The sequence below is a fragment of the Rhinoraja longicauda genome, chromosome 2 (genome assembly GCF_053455715.1).
Source record: "Rhinoraja longicauda isolate Sanriku21f chromosome 2, sRhiLon1.1, whole genome shotgun sequence".
NCBI lineage: Eukaryota > Metazoa > Chordata > Chondrichthyes > Rajiformes > Arhynchobatidae > Rhinoraja > Rhinoraja longicauda.
In genome coordinates, this window is record NC_135954.1 from 14122096 (window position 1) to 14143674 (window position 21579).

The 21579-nt window shown below is 42.5% G+C and overlaps 1 protein-coding gene across 1 annotated transcript; it reads left to right on the forward strand.

Moving 5' to 3' along the window:
- Window positions 1–2: 2 nt before the first annotated feature.
- LOC144602304 (proteasome subunit alpha type-2) lies at window positions 3–17883 on the forward strand. The gene is made up of 8 exons (XM_078415251.1): window positions 3–122; window positions 3183–3259; window positions 4312–4444; window positions 5845–5967; window positions 7662–7743; window positions 8914–8987; window positions 14538–14595; window positions 14710–17883. Exons 1-8 carry the CDS (start codon window positions 82–84, stop codon window positions 14824–14826), a joined length of 705 nt encoding a protein of 234 aa, XP_078271377.1. The 5' UTR covers window positions 3–81; the 3' UTR covers window positions 14827–17883.
- The last annotated feature ends 3696 nt before the right edge of the window (window positions 17884–21579 follow it).

Genomic DNA, 21579 nt, shown 5'->3' on the forward strand with positions numbered 1-21579 from the left:
CGAGGGAGGTTGACAGGAAGTGACGCAGGCCGTGAGCTGAGCGACCGTTCCCATCGCTCCAGAAGCGTGAGCGGCGGGAAGATGGCGGACCGCGGGTACAGCTTCTCGCTCACCACCTTCAGGTAAGCGGGGTTTCAGCCCTCGGCCGCACGGAGACCGGGTGAGACCGTGGCGTTTGGGCAGCAGTCGCGGCTGCTGGTCACATCTCTAGTCTGGAAGGACTGCGGCTTCTTCACCTGTTGCAAAGTGCAGCGTCACTGGTGCTCATAGTCTAGCGCCCTGGCCTGGGCCTTACTGGGGGCTGTCGGCTCACTGCAGTCAGCTCCTCTGCAATGGTGTCCAGGCTTAGTTTCGCTTTTGCTATGGATGGAGACGGCACTGCACTGGAAGCGAGCACTGGTGGGGTTCAAACAGTGTTCAAAGAAAAATCAAGTCCCCCAATTGGTGTGTGTTTCATCATACATTTGCGAAACATTTTGAAATTGTCAATTCACTTTCTCTATTCCCGTCTACACAAGGGCCTCACCCCGAAATGTTACCCATTCCTTCTCTCCAGAGATGCTCCAGCATTTTGTATCCACCTTCTCTATTTCCGTGTCTTTTTTTTTTGTATTGTGTGTGTGTGTGACAACTTAATGTATCGTGGACTTTAGCATATGCTGCAAAAGTTCTGGACCATTGATCCGAGGCGTAAGATCGTGTATAATTACGGTCATTACATTCAATTAATGTAACATTCAAAAGTAAAAATGGTAGTGTCAATAACAACAATCTAAAAGTAGTGAGGAAGGAACATTTCTGATTCACTAATGTCATTTACGGAAGGAAAAATTAAATGTCTTGTTTGGAGATTACATGTATTGGTTTATTATTATGTGTATTGACATACAGTGGAAAAACTTTGGTTTGTGTACTACCCAGACAAATATCGCACGAGTAGAATCATACTATACATGAGTGCTAGAGGTGGTGCAAAGGGGAAAAATATGCGGTGTAGAGAGTGCACAATTTAAAAAAAAGTCACAATGAAGTATGTTGGGAATACATACCTTGCATATGAAAGCTTTTTTACCTTCTGCCCAACAGGAAAAGGGAGAAGAATGAATTACTGCAGGCTGAGTGGTCCTTGATTTTTAGTTGTTTTCTTTTGAGGCAGGATGAGGTGTAGATAGAGTTGGGGGGTGGGTGGGAGGCTGGCTTGTATGATGTACTGGGATCAGTCACAATTCTGCAATTTCTTGCGGTCTTGGGCAGAGTAGTTGCATTCTGATAGGATGCTTTCTATGGTAGAAATTGGTAAGAGATATGCTGAGGAATTAGAGGTGTTGATGTGCATTGTTGGCCATACCTCAGAAGTGGTTTGATCAGGTTACATTGGTGATGTTTACATTAAGGAACTTGAGGCTGACCATTTCAGCACCACTGATGTGTACTCAACCTTGTTTCCAAAAGTTGATGACCAGTTCCTTTTTTGCTGACTCTAAGGGAGCAATAACAAAGGAGCTGGTCTTTTTTTTTGCAATTTGTTCCTGGGAAAATCTTGTGCACATTGAAATTCTTTTTGCCTACATTACACATGCAGGTGCTGCCATTTTGGTCTCATTTTTTCAAAGTCCAAAGTCTGGTCTGTCCGTGCTCGATGTACTGGAGCAGTTCCCACGTCCAGCCGGGGGCACCTCTTGCAGCCTACTGTGAAGTTACTGTAGGAGTTACCCCAGTTCACCCTCCTATCTTGTTCCTAGCACCCAACGTCTCCAGCTCCCTCCTGGTTACGCCAACTGATAAGCCTTTAGGCAGGTCCCGCCGTCCAACGACCATTTGGGTGGGTTACCGGTCCCCTGTCCCTCCGACTGACCGAGAATTTCTACGGTTGTTCAAGATATTTCTCCTTTTCCAAAGGGATTCTCCTGGTCAAATGGGAAAGTGCAAGTTTTGATTCCAGATCCGATCTCGGGTTATTTTTTCGTTTGTGCATTAGGGTGGTGTGGATTGGGGACTCTTGATCCTCACCATGTCAGCAAATAATATGACTGTTCTCAGATTTAATTTGTAACTTGGTTTCCTGAGGTGGTTGCTAGCTGTTGCACTGTGATGAATGATGCTTATATTTACTGGTGCTATATTCTCAATGGTTTTGAGTGTGTGCACTGAATAATGCAAAGTGATCACTTGGCATTACTAAGAGAAAGTTTGTGTTTTGGAGTAGTGTAACAATGTTGGAGAGGAACTGATACTAGATTTGAAATCATTTTCTGTGTAACCTTAATTTTCTATATGCAGTAAGTTTTCTATGCAGTTAAACCTTGGCAGTCCACTGTCCAGCTATTCCGAAATCCTGATGGCTCAGCGTCTGATCCACTGGGCAATGTTTCCCATGCTCACTTTGGCAACGGATCCTACATTTGCTTTTCACTCACCAGGTTGTCTGGAATATTTATCATACTGTGTAACACTGAAGAAAAATGAATTTAATTGATGGGGTGTTAATAGAGATAACATCTAAAGGTCCAGAATATTTGCCAGTCTGGCACCACCCAAGTCCCAAATGTGCTGGATTATAATTTTGTGTAGGAAAGAAAACTGCGGATGATGGTTTAAATCGAAGGTAGACACAATATGCTGGAGTAACTCAGCGGGTCAGGCAGCATATCTGGAGAGAAGGAATGGGTGACGTTTTGGGTTGAGACCCTTCTCCAGACTGATGGGAGGGGGTGGGACAAAGATAGGATGTAGTAGGAGACAGGAAAACTAGTGGGAGAAGGGGGAGAGGAAAGAGGGACAGAACTATCTGAAGTTAGAGAAGTCAATGTTCATACCGCTGGGGTGTAAACTGCACAAGCGAAATATGAGGTGCTGTTCCTCCAATTTGCACTGGGCCCCACTATGACAATGGAGGAGGCCCAGGACAGATAGGTCAGATTGGGAATGGGAGGGGGAGTTGAAGTGCTGAGCCACCGGGAGATCAGGTTGGTTAAGGCAGACTGAGCGGAGGTATTGAGCGAAACAATCGCCGAGCCTGCGCTTGGTCTTGCTGATGTAAAGAAGTTGACATCTGGAACAACGGATACAATTAATGATGTTGGAGGGGGTGCAGGTGAACTTCAAAAGGGAAATTTGCACGGAAACTTGGGAAATAAATCAATTTTGGATTCACCTATACTAATTTATACTTTATATCGTAGTCCTTCAGGCAAACTTGTCCAGATTGAGTATGCTTTGGCAGCTGTAGCCGCAGGAGCTCCAGCAGTTGGAATTAAAGGTATGGACAGTAATATTACCTTTGTATTTTTAACAACAACAGGTTGACAGCAACTGTAAATGGATTTTGTTTTCTTATTTTTGATTCTTAACTGGGAAACAGGGCACTAATCTGATAGAACATAGAAATGTACAGCACCGGAACATATTCTTTGGCCCACAGTATTAGTGTTGAATATGATGCCAAGCTTAACTAGCCTCATAAAGCTGCACATAAACTGTTTATTCTCCATTCTCCACATGAATGGCTCCTAATGCTTCTCACTAATATTAGTGAGAAGCATTAGGAGCCATTCCCCCATGGATAGGCACAACCGTGTACCTATCTAAATGACTCTTAAACATCACTATTGTATCTGCCTCCACCACCACTCCTGGCAGCGCGTCCCAGGCACCACTCCTGGCAGCGCGTCCCCACCTGCTGTCTAAGAAGAAATGTGCCCTGCACATCTTTAAACTTTGAAGCGTTTATTTTAAAGCCATGCCCTCTAATCTTTACCATTTCCTCCTTTTGAAAAGGGTTCTGACGTTCTACCCTATCTTTCCTAATTTTATATAGTTTTATCAGGTCTCCCCTCAGTCTCCGACACTCTAGGGAAAACAATCCAAGATTGTCAAACTTCTCCTTTTTGCTCATACCCCCTAATCCAGACATTATATTATCTTTATAGCTCATACCCTCTAATTGAGGCACTCCAATGTTGAAGCATTTCAGATGCTGAGTTTTAAAATGGCTGATTCTCTGGTTGCACTGTCCTGGGTTGCAGTCGTACTTTCAAATCCAATGCCGGGAGAATTTTGCATCAACTGATTTGGGTTGTATAGTGTTGAAAAACATTGGAATAGGTCATCTGACAAAAGAGTTTACATTTCAAAATTGATTAGCCGAGGTGTTCAGAGGGCATGAATAGTGCTAAATGCAAATGGATTTGTTATTTTGAAAAGCAACCATCTACCAACATGCTCACAATATTGGCATATCATGTGTGTATGTATAAAACTTCTTAGCATTTATTTTTACAATTCTCTCCACTATTTTTTTCAAATTCTTAGCATCCAATGGTGTTGTTTTGGCAACGGAGAAGAAACAGAAATCTATTCTTTACGATGAACAGAGTGTGCACAAAGTGGAGCCGATCACGAAGCACATAGGAATGGTGTATAGTGGAATGGGTCCTGACTACAGGTAGGTGACACAAATCAGTAAATAAGAATGTTCGGGTCCTCTTGATGGATTCTAGAACAGGAGTTTTTGGATTCCATGGTTTTCAATATTTCCATTATGTTGACCAAAGAAAAGTGCTGTCACTAAAGCTTTTAGAGCAAAGAACTAATATCTGTCGAATTTACAAGTTCAATCACCAAATTGTTCCTGTTGAATTGTGTTCCTTATTATCCATGTCCTTGTCACAAAAGTGCAGCTGGTAGAACTGCTGCCTCGCAGCGCCAGAGACCCAGATTTGTTCCTGACCTTGGGTGCTGTCTGCATGGAGTTTGCAAGTTCTACCTGTGACCTCGTGGGTTTCCTCTGAATGCTCAAGTTTCCTCCCACATCCCAAAGTGTTTATAGGTTAATTGACCTGTAAAAGTACCCAGAGTGCAGGGTAAGTGGGATAACGGGACCAGTGTGAACAGTTAATTTTTTTTAAAGGTTTCTGTTTCCAACGTCATTCGTGTTATTGTTGTCTGCTTGGTCTCAGTGGTGCTGGTTCGGGAACTGTGGCTTTGTAACATTGCATCCTCAATGGTCATTAAACTAGGTTTGAAGTTTAAAAACTTGTTATTCCTGCAACTTCATACAGAAGGTATATACACAGAAATATCTGGATCAAGGCAAAAACTGGAATTTTTCTCTGAAGCAGTGTTGGCAGAAGTCTAGTGTGTACAGCATCTGTCTGGCTTTCCGCAACCAGTCTTGGTTAAATTCTTCTCTCAGGTCCCAGGTTCTTGGGAATGGTTATTCAGTTGTTGTATCCTTGCAGGAAGAACTCTGATAACATTGAGTTACTTAGGTCGTGTTATGGTAGATGAGTAATAAGGATCACAGTCTGTATTAAATGAAGGGGTAAATACGAAGGGCAGAGCGATTTATTCCTGCTCTTTTTCGTGATTAAGGTCTTGCAACTGTTGCACGCATGTCCTGAAACGGAAGTAAAATCCCTTGGACTGGTTACTCCAGGACTGTGTGAAGGACAGTTGATGCTAGGCTGATGTAGTGCAAATGGAATGAATGAATGAAAAACTGAATTTGACTGGTGTGGATTATACTGAGAATTGTGTAATGTCAATAATTTATATATTTTTTGTATAAATTAATATTTCTATGGAAAATAAGCAATCCATAGCTTTGATGGAAGACCACATAATAATGATATTTACATAGGCTTCCTAGAACAGTAAAATAATTTACTAAGTTATCTGAGGTAAAGATTCAGAGAAGCCTAAGTTGGAATAAGATTGCTTGTACAATGTCCTTACTGGGACTTTCTACTCATTATCTAAGGATGATGGATTATATGAGAGGGACAGCTGTAGATCCATGCAGGCTATTTTAATTTGCTAACTCTGAGTTTACATTCCCTACAGGGTATTGATTCGTCGGGCTCGTAAGTTGGCACAACAGTACTACCTAATATATCAAGAGCCCATCCCCACGGCTCAGTTAGTACAGAGGGTGGCTTCTGTTATGCAGGAATACACACAGTCTGGGTAAGTCAGTGATTATGGCTATCCATATGCTCAAAGCAGATTACAATTACATTGGTCACTAGAAGCATGAATCCACACTGGGTTTACTAACTTCCCTGATGGAATCTGTGCTTGATGCTCAGAGAAATACATTCAAAATCTGCAGCCTTCTAAGGACTCAATATGCCCTGACCATTGCCAATGAGATGAAAGCAGAAGTAGCCCATTTAAGATCTTTCAGCAAAATCGTGGATGGCCTTTTATCTTCGTGCCACTCTCCTGCATAACCCTATATTCCTAACATCTGTTGATGCCTGTCCTGCATAAACCAAGTGAGGCTCAAAGGCTGCTATGGGAGCATAATTTCAATTTGTTTTTCTTCTGGTTGTAAAAAATTATAACTTAATGCTTTTCAGTATCGCTAACCCTTTTTGAGGCTGTGCTCCCTGATTCTAGTAGGACAACATCAATTCTGCATCTACACTGAAGCTATGCAAGAAGTTTTCATGTTTCAATGAGATTGCTTCTCATTCCTTCAAACTAAAGAAAGGAGAGATCAAGGGCTGCACAGCACAAAAATAGGCCATTCGAACCATCTTGTCCATGCAGACCGAGTTGCCATACTGGCAACATTCTGTTTACTTACATTTGGCTCATAGCCTTCTGACCCCTTCATATCCAAATGTCTTTTGAAAGTTGTAATTGTATCTGCCTATCTTGCTTTATCTGGTGGCTCATTCCAGATATGCCTACACTGAGTGAAAATGTTGCCCCAGAGTTATCTTAGATGATCAAAAAAGGAACAGCTGCATTATGATGTCCCAATTTTGTACCAAATAGCCATCACAGTGAAGGCAAGTGTGCCAGATGCTGCCTTCACCACACTGCCCATCTGATTCACCATTTCTATGGAACCATGCACCTGTACTCCCAGATCTCTTTGTTCTCCAACACTCTCCAGGGCTTTTGTAAACCAGCATCTGCAATTCTCTATTTCTAATGTATAACAGTATAACAGTATAACAGAGCTTTATTTGTCGTTCGGTACCGAAGTACCGAACGAAACTACATAGCAGTCATAGAAAAAAAAAAAAAACACAAGACACATAACCCCAACACAAACGTCCATCACAGTGACTCCAAACACCCCCTCACTGTGATGGAGGCAACAAAACTTCCCCTCTCTTCCCCACGCCCACGGACAGACAGCTCGTCCCCGACCGACCCGCACAGTCCCCGCACCGGGCGCTGAAACGTCTCGCGGCCGAACCGGGCGATGAAAGGCCCGCGACCAAGCCTTGCGCAGCTAAGTCCCGCAGCCGAGCCGCACCAGCGGTGAAAAGTCCCGCAGCCGAGCCGCACCGGACGGTGTTAAATCCCGCAGCCGAGCCGCACCGGACGGTGTTAAATCCCGCAGCCGAGTTGCACCGGACGGTGTTAAATCCCGCAGCCGAGTTGCACCGGACGGTGTTAAATCCCGCAGCTGAGTTGCACCGGACGGTGTTAAATCCCGCAGCCGAGTTGCACCGGACGGTGTTAAATCCCGCAGCCGAGTTGCACCGGACGGTGTTAAGCCCCGCAGCCGAGTTGGGACATTGAGAGAATATTGGTGAGATTGACCTGTGAATTGTCACTTTAAGCATTCAAAATGTCCTCCTTTGTTTTGATTGCAAGGCCTGTCTCCTGAACATTAATGTTCATTTGTTTACTTTTAGTGGAGTCCGTCCATTTGGAGTGTCACTATTAATTGCTGGTTGGGATGAGAAAAGGCCATATTTGTTTCAGTCGGATCCATCTGTAAGTACTTTGTTTTCAATCTGTTGCTCTTAATAAAATAAAAGTTCCATTACCACCAGTCTTTATTAAAGCTGCATTATTTGTATAAATAGCTAATGTATGTTACAACAACTTCCCCTAGAAATTATTGTATAATTAGTAAGAAATCAAAATTTACCTTTGAGCATTGGATTTCTGGAATGGTGTAGATTCTGCTGTAGACTTTTGATTTTAGATCTTTCGTGCAGAGTAAACCTTGCACAAACCTTCAACATTCTGCTAGAATTGAGATGATAGAGGATGGGTAAGCCATTAGACTAGAGTCTCTTTCATCTTGCAGTTTCATCCCACACTGATATAATGAAAGCTTGGTATCTATAACTGCAACAACACCATATGAAAACAAGTTCAGTCTGTCTGAACTCATTTACTTTTAAACTTTGGCACCAAACTCCTAATTGGCACATTATCTCGAGGAGACACCAGATTCATCATGCATTGCAAAAGAACTGCAGATGTTGGAAATCTGACATTAAAAAGTGACTCTTAGAAATATTCATCAGGTCAGACAGCATTTGTGCAGAGAGAAACGGTGTTAATATTTCTGCAAATTAAATAATGTCAAAGAAAATCTAAGTGCTTGATTTTTTGCTAAGCTTAAAATAAAATCTCAGCCACAAATATGTAGTCTATATAGTCCATAATAATTCATACCAGCACTATTAAAGTAAATATTTGTTCAAAATTCCAATTAGAGCAAGAACATTTTGGGACATTCTGTGAGAAAGTTAGAAATCAAACATGTTTGAAGCTGTAGAGAAGGGGAGAGTTGGAGAGACTGAAAAGCATGTCTGTAATTGGGTAGAGACCAAGAGAAACCGAAGGACCAAAGTGGTGATCCTGCCAATGAAGAGGGGTGGTGAGGGCAAGTTGATTGTAGCTGATGAGAAAAGGAGAGTGAAAAGGTAAACAATCATGGAACTGAGATGTAGAGCGTTGCAGTTAATGAAAATATAAAGTTCGCCAATGCTGAAAATACCAGTAGGTCAAGCAGCATCTGCGGAGAGGGGAAAAACAGATTGATCGCCTGGCCACTTATGAAAGGCTATCAACGTGTAACTCTTTCTCCCCTCTATCTGATGAACGTCTGTTTTTTAAAGTTTCTGCTTTCTATTTTCTGTTTCCGAAAAGGGTGCTTACTTTGCATGGAAGGCGACAGCCATGGGAAAGAATTACGTCAATGGAAAAACCTTCCTTGAAAAGAGGTAAAATAGCAATTGCATTTCATTTTGAATGTCCATATTGCAAAATGAGAGTGGGTGGGGAGGTGGAGGAATTGGGGCCAGGCAAATTGGAAAAATACCTCAAGATTCAAGTTCAAGTTGACAGTTTTTCTGGAGGCAGATGCTCTATTCTGGGGAAATTACAAACTGTTTGAGTGACAGTGAGTCAGGCAGTATCTATGGAGGCAGCGGGATGGTCAACATTTCGGGTCGGGTATCTGCATCAGCACCGAGTGGAGAGGGAAGATACTCATGAAAAGAGGTGAGACGGAGGGAGAATTAACGCTGGGGCTGGCAGGCGGTGACGAGGATAGATGTTGAGCAGATGGAACCAGATTGGGAGAGGAGAACATGGAGTAGGGAGATGTGGTTAGTGGGTGATATGTAGAAATTCCTAAGGGAAGGAAAAATGGGGGGCCGATGGAGCCAGGTGGTGGGGAGGATGGAGCTAAAGACGGTGGCTGAAATGCAATGTGGAGATACCCAAGGCTGCATTGCAGGAATCTGGATTCTGCAGGTAAGGCAGGTGATAAGTGGAACCAGATAAGAGGGGTGAATAACAAAAAAAAATCGTTCAAGGGCTACGAGGTGATCCAGCATTTAATTGTTGTGGGATGCTGCTTTGAGCCTTTGCAGTCCTTAATGTGTGGCAATAGACAATAGGTGCAGGAGGAGGCCATTCGGCCCTTCGAGCCAGCACCGCCATTCAATGTGATTATGGCTGATCATTCTCAGTCAGTACCCCGTTCCTGCCTTCTCCCTATACCCCCTGACTCCGCTATCCTTAAGAGCCCTATCTAGCTTTCTCTTGAATGCATTCAGAGAATTGGCCTCCACTGCCTTCTGAGGCAGAGAATTCCACAGATTCACAACTCTCTGTTGGCCATACCAACAATGTTATTAGGGAGAAAGTACCAATATTTTGATCCAGCAAGGGTGAAGGAACAGTGGATATATATATATATATATATAGGATAGTATTATGGCTTGGAGGACAACTTCCAGTTGGTGGCTTTTGCAACCCTTGTCCACCCAGCTGGTAGAGATTGTGGGTTTGGAAGGTGCTGTATATGACGTCTTGGTGAGTTAGAAACATAGAAAAATAGGTGCAGGAGAAGGCCATTCGGCCTTATGATCATTCATCTAAAATCAATACCCGTTAAAGTTGTTGCAGTGCATTTTGTAGGTCCATAAACTACTGCTACGGTGCATCAGTGGTGGAGTAAGTACATGGCTGCGGATGGGCTGTGTATCAAGCAGACTACTGAGTCCGGTGTGGTGAGAAGCTTCTTGAGTGTTGAAACTGTACTTATTCAGGCAAGTGGAGAGTATTCCATCACAGTTTACACGAGCTGTTTAGATGACGGACAAGCTTTAGGGAGTTGGGGTAAGAGTTACCAACTGTAGGATTTATCACCTCAGAGGCACATAGTAAACATGGCTACTCCAATTAATGGTCATTGATGACCCATAGGATATTGATAGTGGGGAGTTGAATGATGGTAATGCTGTTGATTGTCAAGGGGTGATGACTGCTGGATATCGCCATTGCTTGGCACTTCTCGGGTTTGAGTTACTTTCCCCACACATCCCAGTCCTGGATACTGTTCCGGTCTTGCAGTATTTAGTTGTGGACTGGTTCATTATCTAAGGAGTTGAAAACGGTGCTGAACATTGTACAATTAGCAAACAGATCCACTTCTGACCTTGCGATTGAAAGGTAATGATGAAGCAGCTGTAGATACACTGATAGAAACATAGAAAATAGGTGCAGGAGGAGGCCATTTGGCCCTTCGAGCCAGCACCGCCATTCATTGTGATCATGGCTGATCGTCCCCTAATCAATAACCCGTGCCTGTCTTCTCCCCATATCACTTGATTCCACTAGCCCCTAGAGCTCTATCTAACTCTCTCTTAAATCCAGCCAGTGATTTGGCTTCCACTCCCTCTGGCAGAGAATTCCACAAATTCACAACTCTCTGGGTGGAAAAAGTTCCTTCTCACCTCAGTTTTAAATGGCCTCCCCTTTTTTCTAAGACTGTGGCCCCTGGTTCTGGACTCGCCCAACATTGGGAACAATTTTCCTGCATCTAGCTTGTCCCGTCCTTTTATAATTTTATATGTTTCTATAGGATCCCCTCTCATCCTTCTAAACTCATGAGCCAAGACATTATGACCACCTGCCTAATATGCTGTTGGTCCTCTATGTGCCGCCAAAACAGTGCCGATCTGCCGAGGCATGGACTCTACAAGACCCCCGAAGGTGTCCTGTGGTATCTGGCACCAAAACATTAGCTGCAGATCCTTCAAGTCCTGTAAGTTGTGAGGTGGAGCTGCCGTGGATCGGACTTGTCGATGCAGCACATCCCACAGATGCTCAATCGGATTGAGATCTGGAGAATTTGGAGGCCAGGGCAACACCGTGAACACTTCATGTTCCTCAAACCATTCCTGAACAATGTGTGCAGTGTGGCAGGGTGCATTATCCTGCTGAAAGAGGTCACTGCCATCAGGGAATACCATTGCCATGAAGGGGTGTACCTGGTCTGCAACGATGTTTAGGTAGGTGACACGTGTCAAATTGACACAAACATGGCCTCCGAGATGTATTCTTAGAGCAGCTTGTACTGGAGTCTACCAGAGAGAAGGCAATTCTGGATTTAGTGTTGTCCAATGAACCAGATTTAATAACGGAAATCAAAGTAAACGAACAGCTCGGAGGTAGTGACCATAATATGATTAGTTTTAATCTGCAATTTGAGAGGGAGAAGGTTGCAGTGTCAGTGTTGCAGTTGAACAAAGGGGACTATGGAGGCATGAGAGGAGCTGGTCAAGGTCGACTGGAAAAGGATCCTAGCAGGAATGATGGTGGAACAGCAATGGCAGGAATTTCTGGGCATAATCCAGAAGGTGCAGGATCATTTAATTCCAAAGTGGAAGAAAGAATCTAAGGGGAGTAGGAGGCAACTGTGGCTGACAAGGGAAGTTAGGGATGGAATAAAACTAATAGAAAAGATGAATAACAGCAAAGAGTAGCAGGAAGCCAGAGGATTGGGAAACTTTCAAAGGACAACAGAAGGTAACAAAAAGGGCAATATGGGGTGTAAAGATGAAGTACGAGGGTAAGCTGGCCAAAAATATAAAGAAGGACAGTAAAAGCTTCTTTAGGTATGTTAAGAGAAAAAGATAAGTAATGACAAATGAAGGCAGAAACAGATGAAATTATGAGGAACAAGGAAATGGCAGAAGAGTTAAACAGGTACTTGGTTCTGTCTTCATTAAGGAAGACGCAATCTCCCAGATGTACTAGAGGACAAGATCTAGGGAGACAGAGGAACTGAAAGAAATCTGCATTAGGTGAGAAATAGTATTGGGTAGACTAATGGGACTGAAGGCTGATAAATCCCCAGGGCCTGATGGTCTGCATCCCAGGGTACTCGAGGAGGTGACTGGAAATTGTGGATGCATTGGTGATCACAACTGAAGCATATTCTGTCTGGCAGGCGGCATAGTTTAATACCAGATACTTTGAAAAAAATGCTAGTAATTATGTGTAACCAGGCAACATTGGTCATTTAATGTAGTATACATTTATATTATAATTTTTAACCATATTTTGCCTTTTTTTGTCAATAAATGCCCTTTTTGTAATTTTATTATGCCTATTTGCCTGCCTATTTCAGTGATTTTTAGCGCCTAAACATCCTGGCTCTAGTGATCATTTTCCAGTGTTCTATAGATTCAGGATCATTTCCTGTGGATTGGAGGATAGGTAATGTTATCCCACTTTTCAAGAAAGGAACGGGAGATAAAACAGGGAATTATAGACCAGTTAGCCTGACATCGGTGATGGGGAAGATGCTGGAGTCAATTATTAAAGAAATAATAACGGCACATTTGCATAGCAGTAAAAGGATTGGTCCAAGTCATCATGGATTTATGAAGGGGAAATCCTGCTTGACTAATCTTCGGGAATCTTTTGAGGATGTGACAAGTAAAATGGATGAAGGAGAGCCAGTGGATGTAGTGTTTCAGAAAGCCTTTGATAAGGTCCCACAGGAGATGAGTGGGCAACATTAGAGCACATGGTATTGGAAGTAGGGTATTGACATGGATAGAGAATTGGTTGGCAGACAGGAAACAAAGAGTAGGAATAAATGGGTCCCTGTCAGAATGGCAGGCAGTGGCGAGTGGAGTGCTGCAAGGTTCGATGCTAGGGCCGCAACTATTCACAATATATATTAATGATTTGGATGATGGAATTAAAAGTAACACTAGCACATTTGCAGATGACACAAAGCTGGGTGGCAGTGTGAACTGCGAAGGTGATGCTAGGAGGTTACGGGGTGACTTGGACAGGTTGAGTGAGTTGGCAGATGCAGTATAATGTAAGGTTATCCACTTTGGCGGCAAAAACAGGGAGGCACATTATTATCTCAATGGTGTCAGATTAGGAAAAAGGGAAATGCCACGAGACCTGGGTGTCCTTGTACACCAGTCACTGAAAGTAAACATGCAGGTACAGCAGGCAGTGAAGAAAGCTAATGGCATGTTGGCCTTCATAACGAGAGGATTTGAGTATAGGAGTAAAGAGGTCCTTCTGCAGTTGTACAGGGCCCTGGTGAGACCACATCTGGAGTATTGTGTGCAGTGTTGGTCTCCTAATTTGAGGAAGGACATCCTTGCTATTGAAGCAGTGCAGCTTAGGTTCATGAGGTTAATCCCCGGTATGGCGGGACTGTCGATTGAGGAAAGATTGGAAACACTGGGCTTGTATTCATTGGAATTTAGAAGGATGAGAGGAGATCTTATAGAGACGTATAAAATTATAAAAGGACTGGACCTGCTAGATGCAGGAAAAAATTTCCCAATGTTGGGGGAAGTCCAGAACCAGGGGCCACAGTCTTAAGAATAAAGGGGAGGCCATTTAAAACTGGGACGAGAAAACCTTTTCACCCAGAGTTGTGAATTTGTGGAATTCTCTGCCACAGAAGGCAGTGGAGGCTAATTCGCTGGATGAATTTAAAAGAGAGTTAGATAGAGTTCTTGGGGAATCATGGGATATGGGGGGGGGAAGGCAGGCACGGGTTACTGATTGTGAATGATCAGCCATGATCACAATGAATGTCGGTCCCGGCTCGAAGGGCCGAATGGTGGCCTCCTGCACCTATTTTCTATGTTTATGTAACCATGCCCATTGCCATATTGCCATGTCAATGCACTTTCACTAGCATGTGTGTTTACAACTGTTTTCAGAAAAGGTAATTATTCATTTTTGGAACTTTATTTTGCTTTGCTAAGTAAAATATAATAACTCGGGTCGTATTTGTTGACACATTTCTGGTCTCCGAGATGTTAATATTGCGTGGAGATTATTTTAGTGTTTTTCTTAAAATGGTCTTCACTACATTGTGGATTCGAGCTTGAACAATTTTTTTAAAGCAATTTAAAATTTTCTCTATGCTTTACAAATTGTTAAATGGATTATATTCTTCCAGGGGAAAAATAATTTAATGGACTTTGTGACTGTAGGTACAATGAAGATCTCGAACTTGAAGATGCCATTCATACAGCAATCTTAACACTTAAGGTCAGATAACTTGACTTTTACTCTCAATGTTAATAAAAAGCTTTAGCTGAAATTATTTTTATGCAGCATGCAGTACAATACACTTACAGCCTGAACTATTTATTTCACGAACAGGAGAGCTTTGAAGGCCAGATGACAGAAGACAATATAGAAGTTGGAATTTGCGATGAGGCAGGATTTCGCAGGCTCGCTCCAGCAGAAGTGAAAGACTATCTAGCCACAATAGTTTAACATACAATAATTTTTTTTAATTTGGAAAAAAATTGGTCAGCTACTAATTACAATTTAACTTTTTATTCAGCTCATCTGACAATGGTCAAACAGTCAGTGCAGTGTAAAACTGTTGCACAGGACTGATAAATCTCATTTAAGAAATGAAAGCAGATTTGCCATGGTCTGTTCATTTTTTTCGTTATGTGTGTAAACAAAGCAATTTATACATTTTATTGTCTATATTTCCACAATTGCAGAATCTTTCTTAGGAAGGCTGTGGCTTTCAATCGGACACGTTCTGGTATTAAATTTATCTTTTGTCGGGGTTTCATTAACACCATTTTTTGTAGCATGTTTTTTTAAAATATGAGAAATTGTTAATGTACCCACATTGTTGTGCAAGATCTAGATTCATCACTTGACTTCATCGTGTATTCTTGCACTGAAATAGCTTTAACTATTTTGATCCAAGGGAGTGTTTGGGAATGGTCAGTAATCACCTATATAATTTTTCATTCATGTTGAACAATGACCATGTAAATTTCCTCTTCATTATATATTGACATCTGAATTATAATCTTTGGTCTAATTTTGTCCTGAATTCTGAATTTTCTGTGCAGTTGTCATTATTGCATACAGTATCCCCTGTTGCTTGCTGGTAGCTTTCTTGCGGCAAATAATTTTTATTTGTTGGTTGCTGCACTATACAACTTAATCCAAGATGGCATTCCAATGTAGTATAAATGATCTACCGTACGATTGAAGATACCATCTTTGAGATGTGTCTTTACATCACATTGACTACTATTTTGACCCTGGATGTCGAGATTTCCTGTACTATAGCTTAATGTAGTTTGCTAATAATTTTCTTCCTCATTTGCCATTCACATTCTCCAAACCATTCTTCAATTCCAGTGGTAAGACCAAGTAATATAGCCGTTGTGTATTTATTTTAAACAAGAAACGTTTAGTTCTTGTTAAAGCCAGACCACAGAGAATTTATTAAATTTACAAAGAGCAAGGCCCACTTCATACGAGTGAAAAAGTGAGGTGAATGGTTTAAGATAAGCATGCTGAAAGCAAAAGGGATAGTTAACAGGAAGATATTTTAAGAAAAAAGGAAATTTTATGCCACCGATATGATGCTAAACTTCATCCATGAATAATATAGATTTCAAAGAACCGTAGTCAAAAGTCAACTCTTCACTCTCCATTCCAGTAGACTAACTATATGTTACATTGAGTTTTTTAGGCCACCATTTAAGGTTTAACTTCTTGGTTCATTTGTATCTAATTTTCACTTCAGTGATGACTGCAGAACTTAACTTTTCAATAAAGAAGAGGGCTTACGTTATTCTGCAATTATTTTTGTACAGCTTGATTTCATAGAATCAAGGCAATTTACAGCTGTTTGGTACATGCAAGCCAAATAAAAATAATTATTAGGTTAATCCATCTTTCCAGTTTGCAATCTGCACCTTGTACATTGGGCACTTCATGTTCAGATCCAGGATTTATTTTTAAATATCATCAGGGTTTCTGCCTCCAAGTGATGGGTGGGCACAAAAACAAATTCTCAACCTAATGTGTGTTCCATGGTTATTGATCCTGCTGCTAAGGGAAATGATTTCTACTGTTCCTTTCCATTTTATATTTTTCCCTGGCTCTGCACCCTATCTCATGCTATCATATCCGATCACGCAGTGGACAAAACTACGCAAAGAGCTTTGGCTACAGCTGATCTTATCTTTTCTAAAGTTCAAGTCTTGCATCTCTGCCCTTGCATTTGATGCTCAATAATGGCACGTCTGTAATCAACTTATTTCTGCAATTTGTGATAGTAATGTATTTAATGTAATTTCTCTAACATTATTTGTGTTTTCCTTGTGAGAAGTCATTTGAAAATTCTGATATACAAACTTTAAATTTTCTACCACTCAACTCTCCATTAAAGGGTTTGAAAATTAAGCAAACTAAATTTAGTTGATGCAAACATTATGGTTTATAAGTGAAACATTCTTGTTCATTTTATTAATGTATTTATATTCTCTTAATCTCCCAAATTTGTTTTGTTAGAAAATGTTGATAGGCCCTCAATATCCATGATTTAGCATTTTCCCAAACTTTTGTTTTGTTTATTGCCCCGATAACCTTTTGTTGCATGCTATCCAATCAAGGAAAAGACTATACATGATTACAATCAAGCAGTCCACAGTGTACAGATAAAGGATAAAGGGCACAACATTAAGTGCAAGATAAAGTCTGATTAAAGATAGTTCAAAGGTCTCCAATGAGGTGGATGGGAGGTCAGGCTAGCTGGTGAGAGGATGGTTCAGTTGCTTGATAATAGCTCGGAATAAATTGTCCCTGAATCTGGAAGATAACATTGTTTGCTTAAACAAAAGGGCAACATTGTCCTGCAGAGTATATTGGCAAGGTTTGCTTGCTACTTCCTCTTTTCCCCTCTCCCATCAGGCAGCCAGTTATACAAAGTTCAGTATATTTCTATAACATGCAAGATTATGTTTTCACTGAAGATTATGGTTCTCTGAAATGTTGAAATGTGGAATTAAGGATGTATTAACAGTCTTTTCATAACTTTCTTGATCTTAGTTTGTGCAATATGCTCCCAACCCATTAGATTAGCTGTAAAGAGTGCATTTCTGAGTGCCCTGTAAGCAGAAAAATTCCACTATTAAACTTCTATCAGCTTTAGCTTAGTGACGAGAAAATATTTCTGTTAGTTTATTAATAATGTAGGTCTGCACAAGAAATGTGATCGTATATCTTCACTGCACTATCTAGTGACAGCAGTTATAGTTGTACAGACTTTGTTACAAAATTATGTAATTGTTGAGCCAAAAACAAATAATCCAAAAATATCTCATGAATTTGTATTTGTAGTATTCTCTTTCCGTCAGCCTTTCAAACATTTCTCTATGGTTGATTCTCAGGGAAAATATTGTTCGAAGTAAGGAATTGCAGATAATTACTTTGTAACATTTCAAGGACGGCACAGTGGTGCAGCTGGTAGAACTCCAGCCGCACTACTCTGAGATTAACAATAAACTTGGGTTGATTGTCACATGTACAGAGATACAGTTTCATTTAGAGATACAGCATGGAAACAAGCCCTTCGGCCCACAGAGTCCGCACCAGCCAGCGATTCCCGCATATTAATGCAATTGTACACGCACTAGGGGCAATTTACATTTGTACCAAGCCAATAAACGATCTACAAAACAACTTGGGTGTCACCAGATCATGTCATAGAAAACCAAATTGACCACATTTGTGTCTAAAAAGTTCAGAAGGTCCGTGGAAGATGTCAGAACAAGAAGAAGAGCAGATGCAGCTTCGGACCAACACCTCCTGGTAGGGAAATTCAAGTTAAGGCCAAAGAGTGAAATACAACACTGAATATCTCAGCAGTGCTCAAGTGGTGAAGAAGTTCAAGAATATCAAGGGGAAATACAGAGCTACAGCTGAGGAGGAAGGAATGATGGACAATAAATGAGGAGTAGGAACGCCTAAAAGCTGCTTGGAGCTCAACCTGTGAGAAGGCCCTAGGGAGAAGGATCCAAAAGCACAAGGGGTGGATAACACCAGAAACACTTAACACAATCCAACAAAGTTCAGAGAGAAAGTGAATAACTCAAGAACAAGAGCTGAAAAGGCTTTGGCCCAAAAGGAGTCACAACAGACGGCACAAAGTGCGAAAGAACATCAGGAGGGACAAGAGAACACAGGTGGAGAGGCTTGCCAAAGAGGCAGAAATTGCAGCGACTCGAAGGAACACGAGGGAGTTATATTATCATCACAAGGAAATCATCTGGGAGATACCTGTACAGTAATGAACCAATAACAGACAAGAACTGAAGTGCTTTCAACCCAGGAGGTGCAGATGGGTAGATCATTTCGAAGAAGTCCTAAACAGGCCACCACCGGCAGTACAGCCGCATATTCCCAAAGCCAGGAAACCACTACAAATTAAGTGTGATAGACCAACAAAATCAGAAATAAAGGCTGCAATCAAGCAACTGAAAACTGGCAAGGCTGCTGACCCTGACAATATTCCACCTGAAGCCCTTAAAGTAGATATAGACTCATCACAGACATGCTCTACGGCTTCTTTGGGAGAATTTGGGAAGAGGAAAAGGCACCCACAGAATAGGCAGGCGGATACATTGTGAAACTGCCAAAAAAAAGGTGACCTGAGAAAATGTAACAACTACCGAGGGATCACCCTGATTTCCTTACCCAGTAAAATTCTCAACCGGGTCATCCTCAACTGTCTTCAGGAAGCTGTAGCCACGAGGCTACGGGACCAGCAAGCAGGTTTCAGGAAGGATCGTTCGTGCAGACCACGCAGCAACACTACGCATCATCATTGAATAATCTATTGAATGTCACGCCCCTGTAAATCAACTTCAACTTTGAGAAGGTGTTTGACAGCTTAGACAGGACAACACTAATGGACCACTATGGAATTCCCACCAAGATCATAAACTTAATCAAGAACTCGTGTGGTGGAACCTCATGCAAAGTCATGCATGCAGGCCAGCTCTCCCAGAGCTTTAGTGTCAACACAAGCGTCAAGCAGGGGTGTCTACTGTTCCTCTTGGCAATTGACTGGATCATGATGGAAACAACTGAAGGGAAAAGAAATGGAATTCAGTGGATAATGTGGGAGGGGCTAGATGACCTTGACTTTACAGATGACATAGCTCTCCTTTCACACACACAGATATAAATGCAGGAGAAGACAGACAGACTCTCACAAGCTGCAACAAAACTTGGTCTTACACCCAATACAGCAAAGACGCAGGTGATGCAGATCGACTCCAAAACCAGCAACCCTATCCTCATGCACAGCACTGCCCTAGAGGAGGTAGAAGCATTCACATACCTGCAGATGCAGACATTAAAAGCAGAACCAATAAGGCTAGGGTGGTGTTTAACATGCTCAGGAAGATCTGGAGCTCAAAACATCTCAATCAACAGCAAAATACGCATCTTTAACTCAAATGTGAAGCAGGTGATGCTGTATGCACCAGAGACATGGAAAACAACAAACAGGCTGCAAATATTCATTAACACCTGCCTCCGGAGAATACTAAACATCTGGTGGAGAGACAAAGTAAATAATGTGGACCTGTGGAAAAGAACAAGCCAGGATCCCATTGACTTACAAATTTGAAGGAGAAAATGTCGTTGGATTGGACACACCCTCAGAAAACCTGCCACAAACATCCACTGGCAAGCCCTGAAATGGACCCCCCAAGGAAAAAGGAGATCTCGAAAGAACCGCCAACAACAGAGTGAGGAAGAAGACATTTGTCAATGGCCTACGCTCCCCAGAGGAGCAAAGGGCTTAAGAAGAAGAATTCACCTACAAACTTGTATGTCTTTAGAGTGTGGGAGAAAATCTAAGGTCTTGTAGAAAACCTGCGCAGTCACGGGGAGAACGTACAAACTTCGTACAGACAGGACCCATAGTCTGGATCGAACCTGGGTTTCTAGCGCTGTAAGGCAGCAATTACTGCTACGCTCAATGAAAAGTTTTTTTTGTTGCATGCTATCCAGTCAGCAGAAAGACTGCATGATTACGATCAATCTGTCCACAATGTATAGATACATGATAAAGGGAATAAGGTTCTGTGGAAAATAAAGTCATGACTTTTGTTCTAAAGTAAGGGGGCCTAAACTGCACAATACATCCGGTGTGGTCTCTGCAAGGCACCAATGTGATTACTACTGTTTAGATTCTGGGCATCACAAAATGCTGGAGTAACTCAGCGGGTCAGGCAGCATCTCTGGACAGAAGGAATGGGTGACGTTTCAGGTCTAGACCCTTCTTCAGACTGATGTCGGGCGGGACAAAGAAAGGATATAGGTGGAATACGCCCGGGATGAGGTGTTTCAGACTAGGGCTTCCGAGATGTCCTCGTTCTTCAGAAAACGGGGCTTCCCCTCCTGCATTATAGATGAGGCTCTCACTAGGGTCTCTTCTACATCCCGCAGCTCCGCTCTTGCTCCCCCTCCCCCCACTCGCAACAAGGATAGGATCCCCCTCGTTCTCACCTTCCACCCCACCAGCCAGCGGATCCAACATATCATCCACCAACATTTCCGTCACCTACAACGGGACCCCACCACTGGCCATATCTTCCCATCCCCTCCCCTCTCTGCGTTCCCTCCGTAACTCCCTGGTCCACTCGTCCCTTCCTACCCAAACCACCTCAACCCCGGGCACTTTCCCTTGCAACCGCACGAGATGCAACACCTGTCCCTTTACCTCCCCCCTCAACTCCATTAAAGGACCCAAACAGTCTTTCCAGGTGAGACAGAGGTTCACCTGCACCTCATCCAACCTTATCTATTGCATCCGCTGCTCTAGATGTCAACTTATTTACATCGATCGCTTCGCTGAACACCTGCGCTCGGTCCGCATTAACAAAACTGATCTCCTGGTGGCCCAGCACTTTAACTCCCCCTCCCATTCCCAGTCTGACCTCTCTGTCATGGGCCTCCTCCAGTGCCATAGTGAGGCCCGCCGGAAATTGGAGGAGCAGCACCTCATATTCTGCCTGGGCAGTTTGCAGCCCGGTGGTATGAACGTCGACTTCTCCAACTTCAGATAGCTCCTCTGTCCCTCCCTTCCCCTCCTCCTTCCCAGATCTCCCTCTATCTTCCTGTCTCCACCTATATCCTTCCTTTGTCCCACCCCCGACATCAGTCTGAAGAAGGGTCTCGACCCGAAACGTCACC